An 11566-nucleotide genomic window follows, 5' to 3' on the forward strand; every position below is an offset into this window, starting at 1 on the left:
TGCTTGCATATATATATCTGCCCCTGGAAATTTCCACTACATGCATCCAGCAAAGTGAGTATTCACCCACGAAGGCTGATGCTCCAAAATGTCTGTTAGTCTATAAGGTGCCACAGGATTCTTGCTGCTTTTACAGATCCAAACTAACACAGCTACCCCTCTGATATCTGCAACTTTGGGTGCCTAAATGTCTCTGGATATCTGTCCTTCTGCACCTGCTTAAGCTGATGGGATATTTCTGCCTTTGAAAATCCTGTCTCTGAGTTTTAGTGTTTTTCTTTGTACCTAGATGCACCTCATAGACAAAGCAGAAGAAGATAATCAAACAATCATCACAGAATTCATCCTCCTGGGATTCGGGAATCTCCCTGAACTGCAGATCCTTCTCTTCCTGGTTTTCCTGGTGATCTACATTTTGACCATGTCTGGGAACATCCTCATCTTTGTGCTAGTTGTGGCTGATCAGCACCTTCACACCCCCATGTACTTCTTCCTGGGGAACTTGTCCTGCCTGGAGACCTGCTACACCTCCACCATCCTGCCCAGGTTACTAGTCAGTCTCCTGACTGGAGACAGAACCATTTCTGTTAGTGGGTGTTTTGCACAGTTTTACTGCTTTGGTTGCTTGGTAACTACAGAATGTTATCTCCTAGCAGCGATGTCTTATGATCGGTATTTAGCAATATGCAAGCCCCTGCGTTATGCAGCCTTGATGAATGACAGGTTGTGCCTCCAGCTAGCAGCAGGGTCTTGGATAAGTGGATGTCTAATTTGTGTAATAATGACGTGTTTTATGTCACAATTAACATTCTGTGGCCCAAATGAAATTGACCATTTCTTTTGTGATTTTTCTCCAATGCTAAAACTCTCCTGCAGTGACACCAGCATGATCACACTGGTTAGTGTAATACTCACCTCCCTAGACTCGCCTTGCTCATTTCTATTAACTGTGACATCCTATGTTTGTATCATTGCTGCTATGCTGAGAATCCCTTCCACTACCGGGAGGCAAAAGGCCTTTTCCACCTGCTCCTCTCACCTCATTGTGGTTACAGTTTTCTATGGGACCCTAATGACTGTGTATCTGCTACCAAAAACCAAAACACTGAAAGCCCTGAACAAAGTGTTCTCTGTCTTCTACACAGTCCTGACTCCCATGCTCAACCCCCTCATCTACAGCCTGCGAAACAAAGAGGTGAAGGAGGCCCTGAGAAAAGTCATCCGGTAATATATGTTGCTCAAATTAATTCAGATGGAGTCACTGATCTGAGAAGGAATCCATCTGGCATAATGAGCAAGAAAGTTTACACCTAGTGGGGTTCAAGCTCACACGAGTGGGAACCGCTCCGGGGAACGTGAGGACATGCTACACTTGTGTTGATGACATTCCCATTTGTGGCTAAAGCTGATACTTGCTACTGCCTAAATTGGAAACCTGACTGTCTTGCACTCTACAATTCACATGTTGACATTTGAGATTTCAGATACGTGTTTCATCTGTTTCTCTGCTCTCTCTGATTTCAGATACGTGTTTCATCTGTTTCTCTGCTCTCTCTGAGTTGGGAAAATGCCACATTCTACTTGGCACTGGCCTCAGATCCCTGTGGGTGGAATTAGTTGGTTCAAATATTTTCTCTCTCCTTGATGTCCTGGATTCCCAAAAGCTCCATAATTTTATATCTGGGAAGATTGTACTGGTCTTCCCATTTGTTGTACTATGTGTCATCTTGCAATGGGTAGAAGGGGTGTAACGGTGTGCCTATACTGCAATGTAAGCCTAGGGTCTGTGGGACTTGAACCCAGAGGCTCAGTGAGTGTAAACCAAGGCTTGAGTGTCCACATGAATATTAACACTAGGTTTAGAATTTCTGGATCTGGGGCTCACACCAGTGCTCAGGCATCTACGCTCCACTATGCAGACTTATGTCAAACTAGCCTGTGCCATGTCTTCAGCTGCCTAACGAGAGAGCCTCTCCACTGCCCAGGATACTTGAAAGAAACTAGAGCAAAGGACAGTGACTGCAAGGGATGTGAGCGATTGCTGGACCTAGACTAAAAGGAGATTAGTCTGTAAAAGGGAGCATTCTGGAACTGGTGAGTATCTTATCTGTATTCAGTTTGATTAGACATAGATTTGCGCATTTTATTTTATTTTGCTTGGTTACTTACTTTGTTCTGTCTGTTACTACTTGGAACCACTTAAATCCTACTTTTTGTATTAAATAAAATCACTTTTTACTTATTAATTAACCCAGAGTCTGTATTAATATCTCAGGGAGGGAAAAACTCTGCATATTTCTCTATCAGTGTTATAAAGGGCGAACAGTGTATGAGTTTACCCTGCATAAGCTTTATATAGGGTTAAAATGATTTATTTGGGTTTAGACCCCATTGGGAGTTGGGCATCTGGATGTTAAAGACAAGAATACTTCTGTGAGCTGCTTTCAGGTAAACCTGCAGCTTTGGGGCAAGTAATTCAGACCCTGGGTCTTTGTTGGAGCAGACGGGTATGTCTGGCTCAGCAAGACAGATGATGGAGTCCTGAGCTGTCAGGGAAAGCAGAGGTAGAAGTAGTCTGGGAACTCAGGTCGCAGGTCCCAGGGAGGTTTCTGTGATCCAATCTGTCACAGTCAGCATTTGAAGCACTTGTCTTGCTTGTGGTTTCACTCCTGATTTATGCAATGGGCAGAGCTTCCATGAGTCGCTGGTGGATGTTTCTGGGGCATTTTCTGACCTTCAGAAGAAGGCATCTGTTGGAGGAGGATGAGGGTGATACAGACCTGGAAGACTCAAACTGCCTGATGTTGCTCATGGCTCTTGGGAGAGCCGCTGATGCCCCCTGTGTAGACCCGTGCTTCTGCAGCAGAGCCACAAGCACAGACTGGTCGGATCCCATCGTCATGCAGACCTGGAGTGACCAGAACTTGCTCATGAAAAAAGCTACATTTCCGGAGCCTTGTTAGCAGCTTGCCGGGACCATTCAGCACCACGACACATACACGAGGGAATCCATTCCTGTTCAAAATTTCTTTGCTATACCCCAGAGTCCTACGGATTTATTGCTAACCAGTTTGGGGTTGGAAAGTCAACTGGAATGTAAAGCAGTGGCTGAGGTTTCTGAGGTAGTCAGGTGTATGGTTTATCCAAAGGTGGGGGCCTAAACAATATCCCCAAAGTAAGTGCTGGCTTGGAGAGAATGGGGTTTCCCAACTGCACTTGGGCCATGATTGTATGTATTCAAGGAGCCAGAGTACAGACACTGCAAAAGGTACTACTCCATGGGTATGCAGGCCCTTGGGGACCACAGAAGCAAAGTTATGGAAGCCAACGTGGGCTGCCCTGGAAAAGTTCATGATGCCAGGGTTTTCCATCAGTCAGGTGTCTACTTTCATGGACAGGCCAGAACACTATTCCAAATGACAATGTCATAAATGGAATAACTGTTCCCATGGTTATTCTAGGGGATCCCATGTACCCCCTTTTGCCTAGGCATATGAAACCGTATCCTGATCAGAGGCTATGGCAAAAGAAGGCTTAATTATATTCCCCGCATGTATTTCATGGTGGTTGAATGTGCGTTTGTCAGATTGAAATCCTCAAGCCTGAGTGTAAGTTTGGCCTTACATTGCAGTGTACACATTTCCTAAGACCCAGTGCATCAGACCCAAAACAGATTAGTGGCTATCAAAACAAACTAAATGATGTGAATGGTTTCTGTTGACACAACCTCTTTGCTACAGCAACAACAACAAAATCAATGTCAAACAAAAAAGCAGCAGGTAGGCATGGAGGAAATGTTACTCATGACACATGCTAGCTCCTTTCATCCTGAAGCACATTGGGTAAAATTTCCAAAAGTGTCTAGCTGACTTAGAAGCATAAATCTCATTGACTTTCTATGAGACAGAGATTCTCTCATCCTCAGGTCCTTCTGAAAGGGGAAACTTAAGCTCTGAAGTCACTTTGTGCTTTTGAAAATTCTACCCATTGAATAGTACTTTAATCCTTATGTCTTTGATCCTAAAGAATACACAGGAACTCACTGAAGGCATGACAGTTGTTGCACCCCTGAGGGTCGTCTACACGGCAGCAGAAAGTGAGCCTCAGGAATTTGGACTGAATGGGCAGAAGGGTTTGGCTGAGCACGGGTTGGTGTGTGGAGAGAAGAGAGAGTGAGAAAACACACAGAACAGAGAGAGGGAGCCTAAGGGAAAAAAACAAGGAAGGCAAATAGTAGCCCAGTGCAAGCCTTGAAAAAGTGACTGTTTAGATCGAATGAGGTGGCTAACGAGACTAGGGGGAGTAAGCAAAGAAACTGCTCCTTTTGTTCTTGGTTCCTCGTGCATTCAGAGAAGTTGGACTTTGTACATGCCTTGTCAATAAACGAGATTAGATCAAAGAAAATATCAGACTCCATCAATTTCTACTTCCAACTGGAACATCCCCATGGCTCCAAACTATGACTAGCCATTCAGGTCAAAAACGAGTAACAATACACAGTTTCTACCAGGCTTGGAGATACACATTGTGTGTGGGGAGGTTTGAACCCTAATGCCCTCAACATCTACTCAGGGTTGTCTTGTTTTTGCAGCAGAATAGCTGAGAGTGTCTTAGTGTTTGCGTCTCTGTCTGGTTCCTAGAGAAAAACAACCTGCTGCATAGAGTAATAGGAATTATCATCATTGCCTATGATAACTCTGGTTATTTTTGTTAGCCATACAAATGTCCAGTCCCTCTTTGATGACTACAGTCTAATCACACATGGTGGAAAAGGTATTCATTGGTTCAGAATTTGCCATCTTTTAATTTTATTGTATGTCCCTGGGACGTTTCTTGCAGTGCCTGGGGTTCTGCAACACCCACTGACACCTCCCCTTAGCATGGGGAAGCCAAGTCTGTGCCTGCCAGGAGTCAGCTCCCTGAATATTATTGTGATTTTTGGTGTAAGGGACCATTTGTCGCACAGGAAAGCTTACTTGCGTGTTAAGACAGACTGGAGTGCCCAAGGGTACTGTCTTTGACTGCACCTTAAAGCGATTGTAGCCAGGGGCGGCTCTAGGCCCCAGCAAAGCAAGCACCTGCTTGGGGCAGCCCATTTGCAGGGGCGGCATGGGCTATCAGGGGGCTCTCGGAACTGTAGTTCCTTGGTTAGCTCCCTTCCTACAGAGCCAGCCCTGGAGCAGGGAAAGAACTACATTCCCCAGCATTCCCTTGGCCACTACCAACCGGAAGGGAAGGAGGGCGGCTTGCTGTGAGTGGAGAGTTGCACTGTGAACGTTAGGGAGACCATATTTTAACATTCAAAAAACAGGACAGTCCAGGGGGAGGGAAGCCCCACCCTGCCACCATCCACTCCCTCCGACTGCCTCCCACAGAAACCCCAACCCACCCACCATCCAACCCCCACCCCCGCTCCTTGTCCCCTGACCACCTCCTCCTGGGACCCCTGCTCCTAACTGCCCCCCAGGACCCCATCCCCTATCTAAGCACTGCTGGTTCTTGTCACCTGATTGCCCCCTCCTGGATCCCCTGCCCCTAACTGCCCTCTAGGACCTCACCCCCTGTCTAAGCACCGCTGCTCCTTGTCCCCAAGTGCCCCTTCCTGAGACCCCCTCCCACTTCCCCCCAGAACCCCACCACCTACTTGTCCCCTCACAAACCCCTGGGACTCCCATGCCTATCCAACCACTGCCTGTCCCCTGACTGCCCCCCCCCGAACCCCTGACCTATCTAACCCCCCCTTCTCCCTGCCCCTGACTGCTCCCCAAACCTCCACGCCATCCAACTCCCCCTGCTCCCTGTCCCTTGACTGCCCCCCCGGAACCCCTACCCCTTCTCCAACCCCCAGCCCCCTTACCTTGCCACTCAGACCAGCGTGTCTGGCTCCACGCAGCTCCAGACACGCTGCTGCATACATGCTGCCGTGCTCCCCCTCGGAGCCCACAGCCCCCTCCCCTACCCACACAGCCCCTGCCTTCCAGATTTGAACACCTTAAAATTCAAGAGTTCTCAAGCTCAGTTTGGGCAGCTGTTACTTCATTTCTCCCAAATAAAATATACCAATCCGCTGTAACTTGCTGTAGAAAAAGTAGGATAAAATTGAGCAAGAAATGCTTCTCAGTGATTATTAGGACTGTAATTGCTATTTTCAACAGCCATTGCCTTTTGTTTGTTTGTTTGTTTGTTTAAAAGGAAGACAGTGATAGCGCATTGGCAAACTCCCCATAGAAAGAAAGAGTGGAATAAAAGAATAATAAAGGCACCTCAACTTTTCCTCATTTATGGAGGACAGTCTTATAATATGCATCCAGATATCCTCCAATCACACAAGCTGAAAATTGTTCCACTTTACTGCAGCTCTGTAACCATATGGGAACCAATCCTGTCTGTGTTCTGTGCACATCCAAAATTCCTGCTGAATGACCTGCCTTGGGAGCGAGTAACCAGTGACCCAGGGCTGCAGCGGAAGGAGAGGGCAGGTGTGGGGGGAGAGTCCAGGGCTGGGGCAGCAGTGGGGTGGGGGGAGAGCACGGGTGAGAGGTAAAGGGGGAAGCCCAGCACTGAGGCGGCAGGGAGTGTGTAGGGGGGAGAGCCCAGGGCTGGGACAGGGGGCAGCCAAAATTTATTTTGCTTAGGGAGGCAAAAAACCTAAAGCCGGCCCTGACTGAAGTCCTTGAGGAGGTCCCACTTGACACTTTGTTGGTGAAATCTAAGTCTAGAACTCACAGCAGATGTGGGAGTTGTGACCTGATTCTGAATAGTCTGCCTGAGGTTGGTACCCGTGCTCTTCAGCCACTCCAGACAGCCTGACAGCCCTTCTTCCCCTGTCATCCGGGATGGCATGAGTGAGCCAGGTAGTCTTGAAAAGCCTGTTCTGCCACAGTGTGACAATACTCTCCTCTGTCTTCAGCAACTCAGGGGCTGGAAAAAGGTGTGAAGTGGCCATTACACTTTACAAGTATGGTATCCTGTAGGAGGAGTAGGATCAAGGTTTGAACATAGGGCCATGGCAGGGAGCACCTGCCCACTGTAGTGACACGATAGAGCGGAAGTGTGTGGTGTGGGTATCTTGGGGTATCTCACAAATAGGGCAGAGCTAAGGTCGTGTGAGCATTTACCTTCTTTCTCTTTTCCAGTTGTCAGAAGTCAGAGTTTTGCTGAACTCTGCCTTTGGGAAGGGCTCGAGCTATCACTGGGCACCTTAACTCTGCATTAACAAAGGGTTTTTTTGTGACCTTTTATTTCCTAGTTTATTAAACAGAAGGAACAATGTTTGTTGGTGGGAGTTCCTGGCCATTTAGACAACTGTCGTTCTCACCTAGGTTTGCAGTTGATATGCTACTGTGGCTCGGTAATAATCAGAAGACCTAGATTTTATATTCTACTTTTCATCAACAGAACTCCAAGAGCTTGACATCATTATCCCCATTTTACAGATGGGACACTGAGGCATATGGTCATCCAACAGGCCAGTCACAGAACTGAGAATAATTTCAATCCAGTGGCTTCTCCACTGGGGCACACAGTCACTCTGTGATTCCAAAGTGCTCCTCTCCACTCCTCTGCATGTTTTGTCATAGTTTCCTTCTTGTCCTACCCTCGGGGCATGTGCAGAACAATTGATCATCATCTGTCTAACAACCTGGTACATCTCTGAAGACTGTTACCACGTCCCCCCTCACCCTTCTCTTCTCCAGAGTAAACACGCCCAATTCTTTCTACCTTTCCTCACAGGTCAGTTTTTCTAAACCTCGTTATCATTTTTGTTCCTCTCTTCTGCACTGTGTCTAATTTTTTCCCATCCCTCTTAAAGGGCGGTGCCCAGAACTGGACACACTACTCCAGCGGATGCGTCACCAGTGCCGAGTAGAGCAGAACAGTTACCTCTCAGGTCTTACATACAACACACCTGTTAATTCACCCTGGAATGGGCAAGCTAGCCCAGACCTTCAGCAAACAATAACTGCTATGGGCCAAATCCTAAGGAACTCATTCTTCTCTAACTCAGACAATCTCTACACTACAAAATTGTCGACCTAACGAACGCCAGCAGACAGTCGCCACAGTAATTACATCGCTCGTGGGTGTCTGCACTTTGCTCCTTATGTCAGCGGTGCGTGACCTCACCAGGCGCACTCGTGCCAATTGCACTGATAGTATGGGGCATCGTGGGAAGGCTCCTGAAAGCCAATAACATTCAACATAAGCAAGGCAGTGTCTACATTGACACTAACTATATCAACTTTGACTGTATGCCACTCGTGGAGGTGGGGTTATTAAGTCAGCGTAGTGGGGCGGTTACATCAGCAGGAGTGAAATTTAAGTGTAAACGCTTCCATAGTTAGGTCGACATAATGTGCCTTGAGTCAGCCTAACTCTGTAGTGGAGACCAGGCCTCAATAGTCAATGGCCATGATGTTCACACTGTCTTAACAAGAACCATAGCACTGAAGTCCCTCCTGAGGGCACTTTCAAAGCAGGGATCATTAGCAGCAGCCTCAGTGGAGATCCCAAGAGCTGCCTGAGCCAATGTGAGGCTGCTTTCCCCTATAAAGCCTAGAAGGCTCCAGAGCAGGAGGCATGGAGGCCCCTTGTAATATACACGGGTGTGTGTATCAAGCAAGAAGTCAAGAGCCGACCCAGTGCAGCAGTGGAAGGTAGGTGTCTTGGCAGAGCGAATAAGGGTTTGTCCATACGGGGTGATGGTGCACAATAGTGGGGTCTTAATTCTGAAATGCCTCAATGTGTTGTGCACAAAGGAACTTTCTGTGGGCGCCAGCAAGAGTCTACGCCAGCAAGAGTCTACACGAGCCAGTTCGGATGCCGGATGTTGGTGCCCTTTAGAAATCCCATTGCTCTTGAGTGAACTACCCCACCTGATAGACTCTGAGAGCAGGAGGCAGCGGGGAGCAGCATGGAAATGGAAACCAGATTCTCACACCCACTCAGCATCAACACAGAGGTCGCCACTTCTAGCTGAGGATTAAAGGTAAATCTGAACGTTGCTGGCTTTTGGCCACACAAGGAGTCAGTGTGTGGCAAGCTGGGGTGGAAATCTACAGTGCGGTAGGTTGCTGTGCAGTAAGGGGCCGCGCGGATCCAGCTATCACACACTAAAAGTCCCCTAGTGGATTTTGCCCTAATACTTTTTGAAATGGGGGTAGGTCAATGCGCATTAGGGAATGTTTAGTGCACTGGAGCAGGGTCCACACAGTGTGTTAGTAAGTGGCAGGCTAATGCTCTGCAGATTCACACTCCAGCTTGCCACGATCTAACTCTCTGTTTAGACAAGTCCGTGGTCAGATCCTGGGGATCTCACATAGGAGGGAAATGGTGCAGTAGTGGGAAAGGGCACAGCCAGAGCTGTCTCTCAGGCGCACATCATAGTTGTGCATCTCCTGCTCCCCCACACTTCCTATTCTGCCCTTGATATGTCTCATCCTCCCCCATCCCCATCAGGGCTGAACTGCAACACTGCAGAGTGTGGCTGGGAGCACTGAATTCCAGCTGTTTTGTTGCACCTGGGATGCTGCACCAAATCCAGGCTCAGACACTCTCACTCTTCAGCTGAGCAGCAGAGTGCAGCTAGGGTAGAGTGTGTCTCAGGGTGCCAAGGAGTGGAGGAAAGGGAGAGGAGTCTGTATGTGCCTGCTCGGGAGATTCCCTTTGTGCACAGGGAAGGGCACTGGGCAGAGGGAGTTTCCCAGCTGCGCTGCTAGTCAAGATCCTGCTCTCAGTGTCTAAGGCATTAGCATGAGGAGAGCATGTTCACGCCCTGCTCTGCTGGTGCTGACATGCAGGCTCCTGAGCTGCACCTGCTGTCTCAGAGCTGGGGGAAGAGAGGAGAGAATGTCTCTTCTTTTCCCATTTACTGCGTGGGGTTGGGAACGGAGCAGAGAGTGAGAAGAGAAGCAGATGCATGGATGAGCAGAATTTAATGGGGCTGGGAATTTCAGGGGAGTCAGGTGACCAACTCCCCTTGATTTTTCAACAGTGTCTAATTTCCTTAGGTCCCTTTGAATATCTCAGCCTCAGAAAAGACTCAGGGAGTTTCACTGAAAGAGGAGATGAACAAGGTGGGACATGTGAGAGGTTAAGGACTAATGAATTGGACAGAGAAACTTCATCAGGTGCACCTACAAATCAAGAGTGACCCAATCAACTTAACAGACAACACCTTTAGCACTCAGACATGAAACAATTTCCTTTTTATACAATGTGCATTTGTCTCCTGGAATTCACTAGAGATCATTGAGTAATTCAGGAAACTGAACAATGTGGCAAGCTATAGCTCTGGATAGATTTGGAAAGGGGGCATACCTGGGATGTTGGACATGTGGGGTCAATTTTCTGTTCTCCAGCAGGCTCCCTGGGGCTCCTTGGGGGAATTGCTCAGACCAGATTTTAAAGGTGTTGAGGCATGAAATGATGTAGATGGGCACCAAGTGGAATGCTGAAAAACATCTAAGCAGATTAGGCATCTAATATCCTTTGGCTTGAATGGGAGTTAGGCACTGAGGCTGATCAAGGACTTTGTAAAATCCCACTGGGCACTGCTCTGCATTTTTAGGCACTAAGTATCTTATCAAACTGTCCCTCTGGGCCTCAGTTCTCCATCTGTACAATGGGCACAGAAACCTTTTCCAATCTCACTGTGGTATTGTAAGGATAAATACATTAAGGACTGTGAGATGCTCAGATACTACAATTTTGCTTGGCCTGTAACCAACACACTTCCATTGTTTTGGGTATTTGGGAATAGTCACAGAGTGAAGGCTGATTAAGGACCTTAGACCATGCAGTGTCCTACTAGGAAAACAATTGAACTACAAAGGCTTTGTCTGTCTGACTACTCAGAATTTACAGCTCCTGGCTCTGACCTTACCTGGGCAGCTGTAAAATGGGAGGATCTCTGGCAGAAGTTAATATTGCAAAAAACAGTTTGGGAGATCAGATATAGACCTCATAGATTTATTCATGTGAGGAAAGGCTGTGAGATCGTTCTTGTTAAATCCATTCTTTTACTCTCTCTTACCGCCGCTGACCATTTTTAGTGTGGGCTAAAACTTGCCAGTGGCTAGCATCCTTTGAGGAACAGCAGATCCTTTGTGGCTCTGCATACCTTGAATTAAGATCCTGATTCAGCAAAGCCCTCAGGCTCAGATTTTTAAAGCTATTTAGAGGTTGCAGAGCTCTGTGTTGCAACAATGCTTAATTGACTTAGGAGCTTAAATTTCATTTTCAAAAGGGATTTAGGCATGGAGGAGTCTGAATCCCATTGGCTGTCAATAGACTGTAGACTTCTCAGAGCTTAAATCTGGGAAAATGAGATTTGGGCTTGGGCATTGCAATGCTGTGTGCTGCAGCACCTAAATAGCTTGAAAAATCTGAGCTTAAGGCACATTGGTTGCCTAAGTACTTTTGAACATCCCACTAGGTGCCTATCTGCAACTTTGGTGCTTAAATGCCTCTGGATATCTGTCCTTCTGCAGTTGCTTAAGCTGATGCAATGTTTCTCCTTTTCAAAGTCCCTTCTCTGAGTTTTAGTATTTTCCTTGGTACCTAG

General features: G+C 47.3%; 1 protein-coding gene across 1 annotated transcript; it reads left to right on the forward strand.

Moving 5' to 3' along the window:
- Positions 1-289: 289 nt before the first annotated feature.
- LOC115639816 (olfactory receptor 11L1-like) lies at positions 290-1439 on the forward strand. Its single transcript, XM_030542788.1, has one exon. It carries the CDS (start codon positions 290-292, stop codon positions 1226-1228), a length of 939 nt encoding a protein of 312 aa, XP_030398648.1. The 3' UTR covers positions 1229-1439.
- Positions 1440-11566: the final 10127 nt, after the last annotated feature.

This window comes from Gopherus evgoodei, unplaced genomic scaffold (genome assembly GCF_007399415.2).
Source record: "Gopherus evgoodei ecotype Sinaloan lineage unplaced genomic scaffold, rGopEvg1_v1.p scaffold_130_arrow_ctg1, whole genome shotgun sequence".
Taxonomy (NCBI): Eukaryota; Metazoa; Chordata; order Testudines; family Testudinidae; genus Gopherus; species Gopherus evgoodei.